This window comes from Conger conger, chromosome 7, assembly GCF_963514075.1.
Source record: "Conger conger chromosome 7, fConCon1.1, whole genome shotgun sequence".
In the NCBI taxonomy this organism is placed as follows: domain Eukaryota; kingdom Metazoa; phylum Chordata; class Actinopteri; order Anguilliformes; family Congridae; genus Conger; species Conger conger.
Window position 1 is genome coordinate 14,033,086 of NC_083766.1, and position 14,763 is coordinate 14,047,848.

The 14,763-nt window shown below is 38.6% G+C and overlaps 1 protein-coding gene across 1 annotated transcript in view; it reads left to right on the top strand.

Annotated features, from left to right (window-relative positions):
* Positions 1-241: 241 nt before the first annotated feature.
* The window catches only part of efnb1 (ephrin-B1), an 80,603-nt gene continuing 66,081 nt past the window's right edge, over positions 242-14,763 (top strand). Inside the window, exon 1 of the mRNA XM_061250529.1 lies at positions 242-1,397. Coding sequence (XP_061106513.1) covers positions 1,279-1,397 — 119 coding nt within the window. The 5' untranslated portion in view covers positions 242-1,278. The remainder of the gene's footprint in view (positions 1,398-14,763) is intronic.

Here is a 14,763-nt window from a genome sequence, read left to right on the forward strand (position 1 = left end):
ATTTCATTTTTTTGTTGTTGAGATTAAATCTAAACATTCATATTAAGATACATATACTTCTTGGATTAGTGAGGCGCTGCGAAACGTTTACCACAGATATCAATAATGACTGGATGAGGACCCTCAAAGTTTGCTATGATTGGTTGGGAGTACGGGGCTGTCCTTCGCTTGCCTGAGCATCAGATTACACTAGCAGTTTGCCCGAGGAGGGGCGTAGTTTCAGAGTCTCATGCAAGGGCGCTTTGCTGTAACTAGAGTCATAGCTCTTGAATGCGAACACCATTCAAATGAGTGTTGGATACTACTTTTTTATGTTCTTTGTATGATTTACACGTGAAGCAGAACAAGATACCGATCCCTCTTCAGTGAATGAATCCAGAACAGCACGCATTTTGGAATACGCAGTACAGTAAAGACTAATTTCACCTGTAATGCACACGACACTACAGAGGACCATGTTTTGAGGAAATTCAAGCAATTGGCGTTTTGGTGCACGGGAATCTGGAAGGATAACGATTACAGAACCTAGGAGCCAATAAAAGACTCAGGATTCGTCGCGCTTAATACGGCGGAGAAATGTTCTGATGGAGCACTTTAGACAGACATAAAAAACATTTTTTGCCTTCAAAAAGTTAGGTCTCATCATTGCAACAGAATGGATTTGTGTTTACTAATATAGTCGAAGACTCCGAGACAACTCATAATATTTCTGTTAAACAAGTAAATGATCACCTGTAAACCACGGAAAGGAAACCAATTTTGTATGATATACTGCAAAGAAAACATCGATAATCAACAGAACATACTCCAGCACAAGCAACCGTGCTCCTGAATAAGGAGCGCACACGCTACCGGTCTCCAAATCGCAATCTAACCGCTTCACTGTGAGCCAAGAGAGCTGGCAACTTATTGAACTTTATTTATTGAGAAAAGCAAAAACATTTGTATCCGTTGATATTAGCAGACGGTATTTGCTTAAAAGCCATTCAGAATATATTATATAGACATATCTGCCTATTCGTATACCAGCTTCTTTTCAGTTTGAATTGCGCTTGAACAAGGACGCGCATACAACAAGGGGAGTGTGCAATAAACAAGACTTTTTAAAGATTTGTTTTTATTGTTGATTGACCCTTGCCACTGGGGAGATTGGAGCGAAAACTCTTCTTCATGCGACGTTACTGCAGTTTTGGGTCACAAATCTAGCGGGATTTACACCACATCCATTGCTTTGAATGATCAAGTTGATTGTTGATTTTCTGCAAACCTACAACAAGAATGGCAGGCAACGGGTGCTATTGGAAGTATTACCTCTGGATTTTAACAGCCATGTGCAGATCTGCGTTACCAGCAGCGAAATCTCTGGAATCAGTGATATGGAGCTCTCAAAATGCCAAGTAAGTTGCATCAATGTTATCGCTATTTGTATGGTACATATTGACTAATATTTAAACTCTGAGTAATAACTTAAGCTACATCTCAGCCTGCGTTCTTTCTTAACAGTGTATGAGTGGACTGATGCATAAACACACTTAACTCCGTAATTCATCAAATCGAGGTGCGGATTGAATTGGAGCGCACGCGGTGACGTTATGTTGGATGAGTAACCTACAGTCTGCTTTATTGAACATAATGACTTGATGTAGAGCTATTTAGCGAGAAATATAACGATTACCTGAGAATCTTATAACATAACAGCGTTCAACTAGGTGGACTGAAAAGCTCTGTTTCAAAAGCATCTGGAAAACCGTACTGATACACTGCTGTTTTGCCCTTATAATATATAATACAATTCAGTGTCAACAGGATGCATTTTTCCATTGGTCTCGGCTACGCTGTTATGCTACAGTAAGGATAAGTGTCTTTCAGTGCAATATCAGGCAGCGTGCGTATTTTGGACAATTAAAAACGTTTGCGCGTTACTCGCGAGTAAAAGTCTTCTTTATAGATCAGTATGTAGTAGTATATAATTGAGCCTAAAACCTTGAATAGGCTATGCCATTTTTTATCTGCATTAGATATAAATCTAATGTAGGCTACAATGCGATTACGTGGTGGTGTACTGCCTGATATCGTGCCTACTTCTACAGACATTAAATGCATTTTTACTGATTGGCGCATTTGCTGACCTACTAAACGTATTTTCATTGAACGCGCATTTAGGCATTTAGTTGTGTCAGTACCAACATATGTCTAAAAGTTTATTCATTTCAGTGAGCCATTAAATTGCAACTTGTTTAAAAGTAATGCAAAAAAAGTTACTGCATCAAGAGGACAAATTAAAATGAAACAGAGGGTAGCATAGGTTGTTTTAGCTTCTGTAAAAGTAAATGTGAATGTCCTTTTCATGCAATACACAATGTATTGACCCGTAGCTTACAGTTTTCTGCTTTATAATGGTATTCACAAGCTGTTAATGATTTAATGTATCTGATTTTGTAGCCAGTACACACACACACACACACACACACACACACACACACACACAACACACACACACACACACACACACACATATATACACACACACAAACATATAGGTGTGTGTCCACAACATTTTCCAGTCAAATCTATAAAATGATGCACATTAATTGCCCTTGTATTAGGGTGGATATTAAAATACTTCATGTATAGAGAATACAAAACCTTATATTACGAGTATACTAAATGTAATACATGCAGTTCTAATAGTCATTTATACCAATAAAAGTTTTAACAACTGAAGTCAGCCTTTAAAACACACGCCTCGGCTTTCTAAAATGAAGTTAAGTATATTCAAAATTGACTCACGTTCATATATTATGTTGTTAAAACAATATCAAACCTATCCTGACATACTGTATATACCTTTCTGAATATACTTGAAATATGTTTAAATAATTTAATTCTGGAACACTGTAAGTAGATAATTAAAATGTATCTGGTATGCACAATTTGCGTATTGATTTTATAAGTCTTGATCAGTCAATGTTTTCGAAGCCGTACTGCTTGTCATTGTGCTTAGTTTTTAGTACCACAGCAATGACATTTGGAGGGCTTTGTCAATGCTGACATAAGTATAAATAAGTATATTCAGGGGACTACACTTTGAAGCCTGACAGGAACCTGTTGTGAATTGCAGCAAAACAGGTGTGAAAATAAGGGCTGTGTTGTTTTAAAACAGTTGGTGGTGTTTTTCTCAGCTAAGGTGCTGTTTGTTTGCTTATCCCGCAAATGGTGTTGCTTGCTCATCATAGCCTTGCACCCAATAGAACTGGTTGATTTGGGGCCTTCAAGACTGTCACCGATGGCAATTGAAAGGTGATGATGATGAGAGAACCAGAGCAGTGACCTCAAATGGCATATATTGATATGTTCAGGCTATAGAAAATTTTGTTGAAAAATCCATAAAATTATTATTTTTTGCACATTTTGAGAAATCCATGGCAGTTTTCAAGATATGCCACAGCTCTCATTTTGTCTACTTATTTCTCAGTTTATATAAGGTCCATATGAATTTGATTTTTCTGTAAATTTCACACAATAATCATTCATGAATACACTTAAGTACAACCTTAGTACTCTTCGAGGTATGTGGCGGCATATTTCGGTGAAGACATCAAATGACAGGTTTCATGTTTTTTAGTTATAATTATTGTAGTTTGTGATCAAGTAAATGGGGGATTAGTGGTGAACAATGTTAGGTGTGTCCAAGAAGTCAAAAATAGCCTTGGATCCTCGACTCTTAAATTTGTGATGTTCAAATATAGCTTAGACGAAACCCTTACTCTAGGCCTGTTTTTTTCCTTCTGCAACGGTACCCACTTGCTCAGTCATAAGTTATGCTTTGTCTGCACATGACTGTGACTGTAGCAGTTACTTATTCGTACACGTATTTTTAGTCAGAGTGTTGAGTGATCTCCTAGAGTGTCATAAGAGTGAATTTTGAGCTCAGTTGAGGCTGCTTTTGAGGGAAGCTAAGTAAACATTGTTTGAATTCCCGTTGGCTGTAATGGTTTTATGACTGGAGGTGATGGTGCAGCAGTGGAGGCTTATAGATGTCTGACTCTAAAACAGACATATGGAATAACACTACCCTCGTGCTCGGCCTGCTAAATCACTCGCCAAAGAGGCTTATGAGGCTTTCCACAGTAAGTCCATGCAGATCAGCTCGCCTGTTTTTCTTTTTTGTTGGTTTTTTTTATTGTTTTTTTTGAAGATACATTTCTCTCAAGGCCCAGTTTGAAAATGTATTGGTCCTCATTTGGCTTCATATGAAAGCTGTTTTCCCCTACTCACCCTAAAATGTAATTCTTTAAACTTAGAGTGACACATTTGCTCTTTCATTTCTCATGAGTTCAATACTCAGGTTCAAAGCGTAAAAGCCCAAAGCTTCGTCCTTTACAGTTTTTTTTTCGTATGGGTGGACACAGCGATAATAATTGTATAGTATTTCAGACTTGTTCTCAGATATCACAAATGTGTCAATAAATCTGTTCTTGGTCTGGATTATTTGGGCCATGTAACTGCTGTATTTGCATTAATATTGTATTAAATGTTTGGGTCTAGGGTCATATTTGTAATGTACAACCTGTGGGACTATGCTTGGGTGATCTTTATAGACTAAAGTTTACTAACCTCAATTTATGAAATAACTCTTGGTCTACTAGTGTACATGTTTTTAAGTAGCATGACCACACATTGTTGATATCTAATACTAATGAAAAGACCAGATATGGCATGGTCGATTAATTCACACAAGGACTTACAGATCTGGAGAGTTAGTTCGGCACACTGCAAATCCAGCTTGACAGTAAAAAACATTTTCTGGTAAAATAATATTGTAAATGGCCATTATACTGATTTGTATATGGCAATAATGTATTATGGAAGAGGCGAGTAGGTAAGTGTGCTTGAAACACCCTGTTTGTGCTCTTTATGAAAATAAAAATCAATCCTTGAGTGTTTGAAACAGGCTGTATTACCTTGCTGTCACAAACCCAACACCTTCCCAGCATTTTACTTTGTTGCAAATCAACTGCAAATGTAAACCATTTGAATCTCATACTTGAATAATTGTATGATGGATTAATTTCATAAAATATATTGCTGCAACTTGATGCAACTATAAAACTTACTTTGTTAACTAATAATCAAACCTACAGAAATCATGATCTCATTATAACTTTTTTTCCTGTGTTTACTTTCTGAAGGATATTTCTTGTTTTGTGACCTCAGTGGCATCCTGTGACTTATTCAAGGTGTTTTATTTCCTTCTAACTTTTTTCATATCAACTAAAACGGTTGACTTTCACACATCATAATTCTTATCAATAGGGCCTAGACACGCCCTGATAATTGTTGTAGTATTTAAAGTTTTAATTTTACTTTACATTTCTAAAGCAATTTTAGGAATGAATGGATGAAATGGTCTGAAATTGAACAAGGGAACGCTTGAAGATTGCTGTCCCAATGCTGTAGGATATTTAAAAAAATGTCCATTTGACTACTGTTGCCACATATCCCAATTTTCTTTTAAATATATATATGACATGTCTATGGTGACAAATGTTAGCCAGTGTCTCTGCTAGGAATGGTATATTATTTTTCAGCAGTAATAATTGCAGTATATTTAGCTCAAAAATGCATTTATTTACCTGTTGCCGAACAAATTAACTTACATTCAGACAATGTTTTTCCAGATAGGTCAATGTGTGCCGTATCACATAAACAATAAAAAAGACCCTTGAATTACACATATATATAGATATATACATACATTATGTTATTCATTTTACCTCATTGCTGAGAGGGATTCTTAGTTTTAAAAAGTTCCGGGGAAAATGGATTGCAGTCTTTCTGATTGATGATGTTCAAACCTAGTTAGATCTAATTTCTCAAGAGACATAGACTAAAATGGGGAGGGAATAGAAGAAAATCTTCATTAGCAAAGCAGTTTTGATAAGATCCTAATAGAACTGAGCTTGTGAACAACATTAAACTGATTTACACTCATTTAAAAGTGCAACTTTGAAGGAGCTAAGGACCTCTGACTTTTGACACTCCAGCAGAAAAGATTGTGTTTCATTGTAGGGCTCTCATACTTTTGATCCCATTTTGTGCTGTGTATGAGCTGGTCCATTGCTGTGAATGTGTACAATTGGATTTACAAGTATAGTGACAATAATTTAGTGTTTTGTTTTCTGATCAGCTGTGGTGATCCCACTCTCTGCCCTCTTCACTATCTCTCCAGAACATGAAGAAAGTCTGTCGTGTAGATTTACGGCTCAATGGATCCTGTTCCTGCACTGGAGACCGGCACTGCTAAAACTAAAATATTTTTGCTGCCATCTTTGTCCCTCTTGAGAACAATAACAATACAGTCCTGCCCTGCCCTCCCAGATTCAGGTCCTGAATTAACGTTATGTTTCAGAGAATGTTGAGCAGGTGTTGGCTAGTTTTGTTTCTCTGAGTCTGCAGTTTTTTCCCCTCTCCTGGCAATTCCTAAAATATCCTCTCCACCACTTTCTTTTTGTGAAGTACAAAGTTTCATTTTATGTCTCCAAAGACTTCCAATTTGAATGTCTCTTAGCATTTTGTCAATAAGCATTTATTTCACCACACCGGTGAACTGAGTGACATGGGGATGAGGAGCAACTGATCTCCATAAACATTACATCTAAACTTTTTCTGTCGTAAAATAGAACTGCATTTGGGATTCAACATTCAGACGGCTAACACTTTTCTGTAGGAGTTAGAATGCAATCAGGTTTCTCAAATATTCCATTATTTTTCATCAATATTCACAGAGAGCCCAAGAGTCAGAAAATAAGACATAATTAAATGATGTTATTTATTTGTATTTTCTTTGGCTGAGCGTTATTGAATTTAAATCTATTTTGCAGTGAATTATTACAACATTATAACTGGAGCTTTCAGCATACAGAGCTTGTTGGAAAAGTGTGGTTTGGTTTTTAGGATTTGATCTTAAGTGCCAAGTACTTTTAAATGCATATGAATATAAATGAATCACAGACAATTGTGTCCTGTGGTTGGAATATAGCAGGAAAACCATAATCAAAACTCTTCAAGTTTGAGACAGGAACCAAGAAACTGTAAGTTTATTGTTTCCCTTGCATTTCATTTGAATTAATCTTTGATCTGTCCTAACATTTACATCTGATATGACTTTAGCAGTTGTTGCCAGAGTTATAAAAAGCTTTATAACAAGCTTTAAAAAGCCTTCTATGTTTGCACACTTTATTAGTTCTTAGGTGATCACACATGTGTGTCACCTAGTTGTGCAAATGCTTCTTTACGTGTATAGGCATATTCAAATGCAAAAGGCAAGAAAAGACATTAGCTGTTGAGATTCACTTTGTCTTTGTTAGCAAGCTACTTATAATTAGCTAGCTGACTGGCTACTAAGCCAGATTTAAGTCATACCACTGCAGGGCTGTATTACATCTTAGTGATGCTCCTGACCTATTTCCATCCCATCATTAGCTCTTTTCGAGTATTTACTGCTTGGTCAGACAGTAGCTTTTGGTTCAGACAGCAGTGCGAATGCTGTCAGCAAATTAAAATAAGAGATAGCTATTGGTTTTGTGAATCAAGAATCCACTTGCATTGCTGCAAAAGTTAATGTGGAAATTTTGTGTGCCCCATGTGTAATGTGCATTATAGCAACAACTGTTTATTTATTTTTTACAGTCATATTCAAATAATTTGCTTCTTTTGAGTAATTAATTTTTTAATGAAGATTGACTTCCTGTCCCTGTTTCCTGTTGTAAAGCTTGGTTATACCTACTTGGTTAAACTGCTTCTCATTTTGTTCGACAACATAGATGATGTAAAACACCCTGAAACCCCAGTGTGGCTTCTTTTTGGTTTCTGTTCTAATAGAGAAATGTGGGCAGTTATTCTTTGTGCCTGAGGCTCAAGTTTAGAAGTGGAAGAGCAAGAGAAAATGGAAAATGACAGTGATAAAAATGAACTGGTTTTAACTTGCTAATTCACTGTGAAAGAACAGTCCCAATTTGACTCTTATCTAAAGCCCAACTCTTTTGATTTATGTTCTGTACATAGCCTGTTCTCCAATATCCTCCCTACCCCTTAGCTGACAGTCTAAAATGAAATGCAGCATCTTGTTCAAAGGCTTTTACTTTAATGCTAATTTTACTGAAAATATTCTTTCTAGTGGTGTGATTTATCAGAAAAAAGAAAACGCTTATGAACAGACAGATTTTGTAAATGGCAAGCTAATGCTTAAAATTTTAGATTTTTAGTTTTGGATAAATCCGTTGCTGAACAGTTCACATTTATCCACATTAGCTGTCATGGCAACACCCACTGGCAGTATTCTCAGAGCGGGAGAAATGGAAATATGTGGATTCCCATTTTGAATTATGGCTCTTACAAGCAGACCCCCTTAGATATATCTCTGCACTCAGCTCATTAGCGCTGAATCCGAGGAGTCCTCAGTTTAAAATTACCCGACCAGGACTGTGCCGTTAGTCACAGCTGTGATGTAGAGGGAAAAAAGGACAGAAAATGAGCAGTTGTGAGTGATTTCTATCAATTAGTGTTTTAATTAGTCACTTGCAAAGAGTCTGTGTCTCCTCGGTCGTCTTATTAGAAGGACTTCCTTCCGCCTCAAATGTGAACCGGCATCATGCATAATGTATGCTGCAGATATCGAGTGTCCTGCGTTTAATGCATTAAAGTCACCTGGAAAGGGACGGGTCCCAGCCGTGCCGTCCTGATCAATGTTACCGTGATGAAAGGCGACAGTCGCAGGATTAACTTTGTCACTGTTTCAACTGGCAGTGCCAACCTTCCAGCTCTTTAATAAACCGTCCCCTCACGCCGATTCTGAGCAGCGGTTTGCACAAGAAAGGAACTCCCTCAAGACGTGTCACTGGAGTGTTTTGTTCTGCTGCCACCTGGTCTCCCTTCGTGCGCATTCTGATGCCGTTTCATAGGATTCCAGAGTTATCACAAAGAGTGTGGGGTGGGGGGCTTAAAGCCACCTCTGGTTGGCTTAGCTCGCAAATAAAGAGAGCGAAACCAGCCATTGTGGGATTAGGCTCCCTTAATATTCCACTTGTGGAAAGCAACTGGTCTGTCTGCTTCATAATCATCTGTGCCTGGGCCTCCTTCAGATCCTTTTTCATGTTTTCCCTCCATTTTCTCCACAATTTGGTCTCTTTTTATCGGTGCTCATGGCAGCGGCCTACACTATCAGTTCCCAAGAGCACAGGCAGGCATGCGTTCTCCTTTCAAGCCTGTGATGTCAGCTGCCGCCGCTCACCGCACCACAGTTTGCAGGTCAGGCTCACACAGACATGAGTCGCAGGAAGACCTTTAATGTGAAGCTGAAGAGGCGGCCACAGTCAGCCTAGGCAAGGTCCGGATTGGTACCAGACTGGAGCCCATCCATGCCCTGGAGCGGTGCCTTGACAGAATGAGCCACCCAGCAACCTCGATTAGGTTTCCTTTTTAGACTGGGCATACACACTCTGGCATAACATTTTAAGAGGTTTGGAAAAAAAGCTACATTTATAGTCTGTTAATGATGCCTGTGTTTACTTGGGCTGCAGCCTTTACAGTGGTGTGAAAATAATTGCCCACCCTTGGTCAAAAAGCCTTTTACAATTAATATCCAAGTGAAGAGAAGCAAACCTGACCTCTTAAAATTAAAATTAAACAAGACACATTTCTTCAAATTTTAAAGCTTGATTACTTTTTTCGTTTCAAAATAATAAAACCTTGTCAGTTAGTACTTTCTAACTCCTCCTCGGGCAACTATAACAGCTTGCAAATGTTTCCTATAGCCTGCGAAGAGTCTTTCAATTCTCGCTTTTGGAATTTTTCCCCATTCTTCCTGCCAGAACACCGCCAGCTCAGAAATATTCTTCGGCCTCCTTGCATGTATGGCATGTTTGAGATATTATTTTCAGTCTGGGGACTGTGGCCATTCCAAAACCTTCATCCATCTTTCCTGGCGGTACTTCCTAGTTGATTATGAGGTATGCTTTGGATTATTGTCTTAATGGAATACCCAGTCTCTCTTCAACTTCAATGACTGGACTGACCTTTTAACATTAGCCTCTAGAATTTCTTGATATTTGGCGGAAACCATTCTTCCTTCCACTCAAACAGTATTTCCTGTGCCCCAATGCATAATAGATCCACCTCCATGCTTCACAGTTGGCATTGTGTTCTTCTCTACAAAGGCTTCTCCCTTTTTTCACCAAACATACCTTCTTTTGTGGTGGCCAGAAAGTTCTATTTTGGTTTTGTCAGTCCAAATCACATTGTTCCAAAAGGCTTCAGGCTTCTCATTGTTTTCTTTTGCATCCTTCAGACACTTAATTTTGTGTTGAGGTTGTCCTTTCTGGCAACTCGTGTTGGTCTTTGCTGTTTAAAGTATGTTGTATTGTTGTCCTGTGAACAGCTAGACCTGTATTTGCTACTCTTTTTTACAGCTATTTTGCATTGATGTGTGGGTTCTTTTGAGCATTTCTCACCAGGTCTCAGGCCATTCTATCTGAAATCTTTCTTGGTCTTCCTAGACTTTAACTGTTCCATTGACCTTCCATTTTCTAATAATATTTCTGACAGTGGAAATAGGTATGTTTGAAACATTGAGAGAGTTTTTGTAGCCTTCTCTTTTGTGTTGGAAATGAACCATTCCATTCTGAAATCCTTGGACAATTGTTTAGATAAACCCATGGTTGTTAACACCAGACAGAACAGCAACTGCAGTTGGATACTTTAGAGGGCATGGATTTACTTCAGAATAAAAACTTCAGCCCTGAAACTATACTCACCTGACTCATTGAAGCCCTAACGAGTAAATAACCTGGGTCTGGGACTCAGTAATAATCTTTTTAAAAAGTAAAAGAATAATCCAAAAGGGTTTCCAAACTTTTGGTCAGGGCCCTTTTCTTTTTTTAAATAATTTATAAACCGTAAAAACTGAAAATATTTTGACAGTTTGAGGGGAAAACAGCAATTCCATTCATTATCTTTAACATGTCAAATGTCACATTTCAGAGCTATTCAGCATAATTTATGGGGGGCAGCAAGGAAACAATTTTCCAACTCTACACCAGTAAAACTAGCTGAATAAGGGAAGGAGCTAAATTGGTTAAGATGGTCATTAGACAGTAGTGACTAAATACCTGTCTAGAACGGAAGTCTGGAGACAAAAATGTAGCCCTGGGATAGATTTTGGTGAATTAACCTAATTGTTGCTTTTAACAAAATGATTGAACAATGAAATGAAGCAAATATGTGAAAGAATGCGTGCTTTGGTTTATCCATAGCTGCTTAAATATAATCTCCACTGTTTTTGATGAATATATATACTGTATGAGCAGTTTTTTAAATGATTGTCATTTGCATTCTATGTTTTTCATATGATTCCTTTCCTTGGCATTTCTGTGTCAGTTGCTGCATTTTCTGAAGGTAATTAGAAAGTAAATTGGTCTACGTTTGATTCATGTTTGTGTATTGTGAATTTAACCGTTTCCCCCTAGCACATAAATGGTGACTTGAACTTTTCTGGTCATGATCAAATGCTTGTTACTTTAATAACATTTATTATTATTATTATTAATAATAATAAAAATTCATTTTGACACATTTTCTATAACAGCAATTCCTACAGCCTGTTGATGTTCTATTAACAAGGCCAAGATGCTTATCTTGGAGTACCCTGATTTTGTGGAATGTCAAACTTAAGTGCCAAACTCTTAAATGCCTCTCTCATTAGGAGACATGCAGTTAATTGCACAGAAACCCTGGAATTTATTGTTAACCAATATCTCCTTAATAGTCTACCAGAAGATACACTTTTTTAAATCATGTGCAATTACATTTATCCAACTGCCTGACACAAAATCAGTCAAAAAGCTTTCGTTTCCCCTTGTGTTCCCTGAGTAACTAAGCAGTGTGCCATTTTTTCTAAGGAAACCTGATTATATGAGGTTAATTTTGTCTAAACCTTTCGGATTTCAATTGTTTATCCCTCTGAAGGTCTCCGGTAAACACATTTAAAGCATATGGAATTTGCATGAATTTTTAATGAATTTTTCTGGGCCAGGACCTTTACATTACTAATGTGCATCCTTCTTTTTTCTTTCTATTGTTTTGCCTCATCTGCTAACAAGTGTCTGTCATGTTGGAAATAAGTTGTAGTGTTTCATTAAATGTGCAAATGGGAAATATAATCTTTATTCCAATCACGTTTGAATGTCCCATTTCAGTGGACTGTGTGGCTGATTACTGAAGCAAGCATGTTCTTGGGACAGTGGTGTGCTCCAGAGATTTGACAGACCTAACAAATTATGTGGGAATTATCTCTTGATACTGTATGATAATATCAGACCGCACTGTACCGTCGAGGTCTTCCAGAGAATCCTACAGCAATTTCCCAAGCAAATCACATTTAAATGTCCATGTATTTTAGCTATGGTAATAAAAGATATCCTGGGAAATGTAAAGTCAGTTGTGAGCAGGAAGCAGTAGGGTCTTCTGTGTGTGCTAACATGTCATTACAAATGCCCAATCTATATCTGTTTTAAATCCATTACTTGGTTTTGCTAAGCAGAGGTTTTGGATACACCACTGTCTTACGCCAGCCTCCTTGGAGGGAGGTGTAGTCACTGTGAAGCATCCAGGCTGTATGACACATCACGCAAGAGACAACAGATGTTAGCGCTCAGAAGAAAGGGTCAGACAAATGGCCGCTTCATTGGACTGCCTGACAAAAAAATTGCATTCATAAATCTGACAACTGTACTTCACTTCATTGATATTTAACATATGTCCCCCCTCCCCGACACCAACACATTTTGCTCATGATACAATCTGTGGTCTGTCACTAGGGCAGTCCACCATGCGTCTGTTTTTGGATTCATTCTTTTTTTTTTGTACATAATGCAGACATTACTGCAGACATGGACCGTCATATTCACAAGGAATGTCTGTCATATTTCAGCTCGGAAAGAGACCTAGATTATTGTAATGTGCACTGACAGTCCTCAAGCTAAACTGCTGAAAGCTTGACGTGGAACATGCTACAACACTGCACCTGTGCAGTTTAAATCTGCTCTTCCAACCTTACTATTCCCACTGTTGCACCTTCAGCTGCTTCTGTGTTTTCCTGGCTGTGAAACGACTGGATTTGGGTACATCGGGGATAGGGCAGGTGCTACACCATGAGACAGACACACAGACAAAGAGGGAAGGAGATTTGATCTTTGAATGGAGAGCACAACAGTCAGGAAACCCTTGCGTTGGCCTGCATTCCCGCTCAAGGGAGCAGGGCTGTGGAACGGATGGATGTGACAGCCATTCCAAAACCCATTAGATTCCACATTTCAGAGCAAATTTAATTGAATGGATGTTGCTGTTCATGCTGGGCCCACTCCTCTGTAAGTGTGTCACGGTGCCAGATGGACACTAGCTCGCACAATTCGAATGATTAATTATAAAACAGCGCTAAACTATGCGGTGCATAAGTAAGGCAGAAATGGAAACCAGCAGAGGAAATTCCAGCGATTTCATCACTACTGGACATCCTTGGTCACACAAGAGATTATTTCATTGTACTTTTTTACGTCCGTTTTCAGGGATTTGTCATCTTTTAAGTGCATACGTCAGTTCTCCCAGCGTGAGTTTGATTTATCGCGGAGGATTTCTCCCTCCTTTGTCTGGCCTAGCCTCTGAGCAGGCCCCTCAACGCAGCAAGCGGGTCTGACATCACAATAGGCAGCGCTCCTCCATGTCTGTAAAGCTATAGGTCTCTTTCTGCTGCCTTTAACCCATGCTGCCTACTTCCAATGCCCTCTCTCACTTGTTGCTATGCAAATGCCTAGCCGCCTAGCGTGAAAGGGGTACCCCAGCCTATTGCACAGGATGAAGGGTATGGAGGAGGGGGGGGGGGGGGTGGTGGTGGATTAAAAGTCATGCTGTTAACGCCTCAGATCGGTTCCTGAGGATCAACGGGTCCAGACCGCCGAGTGCTATGGCAGCAGTGAAAGCCAGTTCAATGGCTTCACTCGGAGAAGACGTACCTGATCTGTACGGCATCTTTCACTGCTCACAAGCCCTGCAGAGCACGTCCCACAAACCTCTGCCCAGACACTTGCTTTACACCTTACCACTGCTGAACATTTTTCTAGAAAAAAAACTTCAGCATTAAGCTAGCAAAGGTAGAATGCATTTAATGCAGTCTTTGCCTTAAAAATGTAAATGGTGTATATAATTCACAGTATGTATAATTACCTGAAATGAGAAATCTTCTTTTTTTAAAGTTGTTTTGAAGTAATGTAGGTTTAATGCTATTGCAGTTTCACCTTTGTCTGGGCTCCATATATCTGTAGGCAGAAATACGTGGAATGTAAGCCAGGGATATTTGACATCCTGTAATTGAATTATTTTTGTTGTATCCTTGATTGATGTAGTCAGACATTCACAGATAGCTAAGTTTCCGTACACTTTTCCACTGTTCCTTTTTGTGATGGCCCTTCGGGAGACAATCAAAGATGGCAGATCCCAGCGATCCTAGAGATTATCGCCCCAGAAACATAAACATTTGCTTTGAAAAGCTGTGAGCTGCCAGGTTAAAGTTTCAGGAAGCTTGCCAGAACCATCTTAAATGTCCTCTTGCTTTAAAAATGGAAAAAAATCCCATAAATTACAGGACAAGTTTTCCCTTGAGCTTGCTTCAGCATTGTCAGTCAATTAACAGAGAAACAGAGTACATGGGAC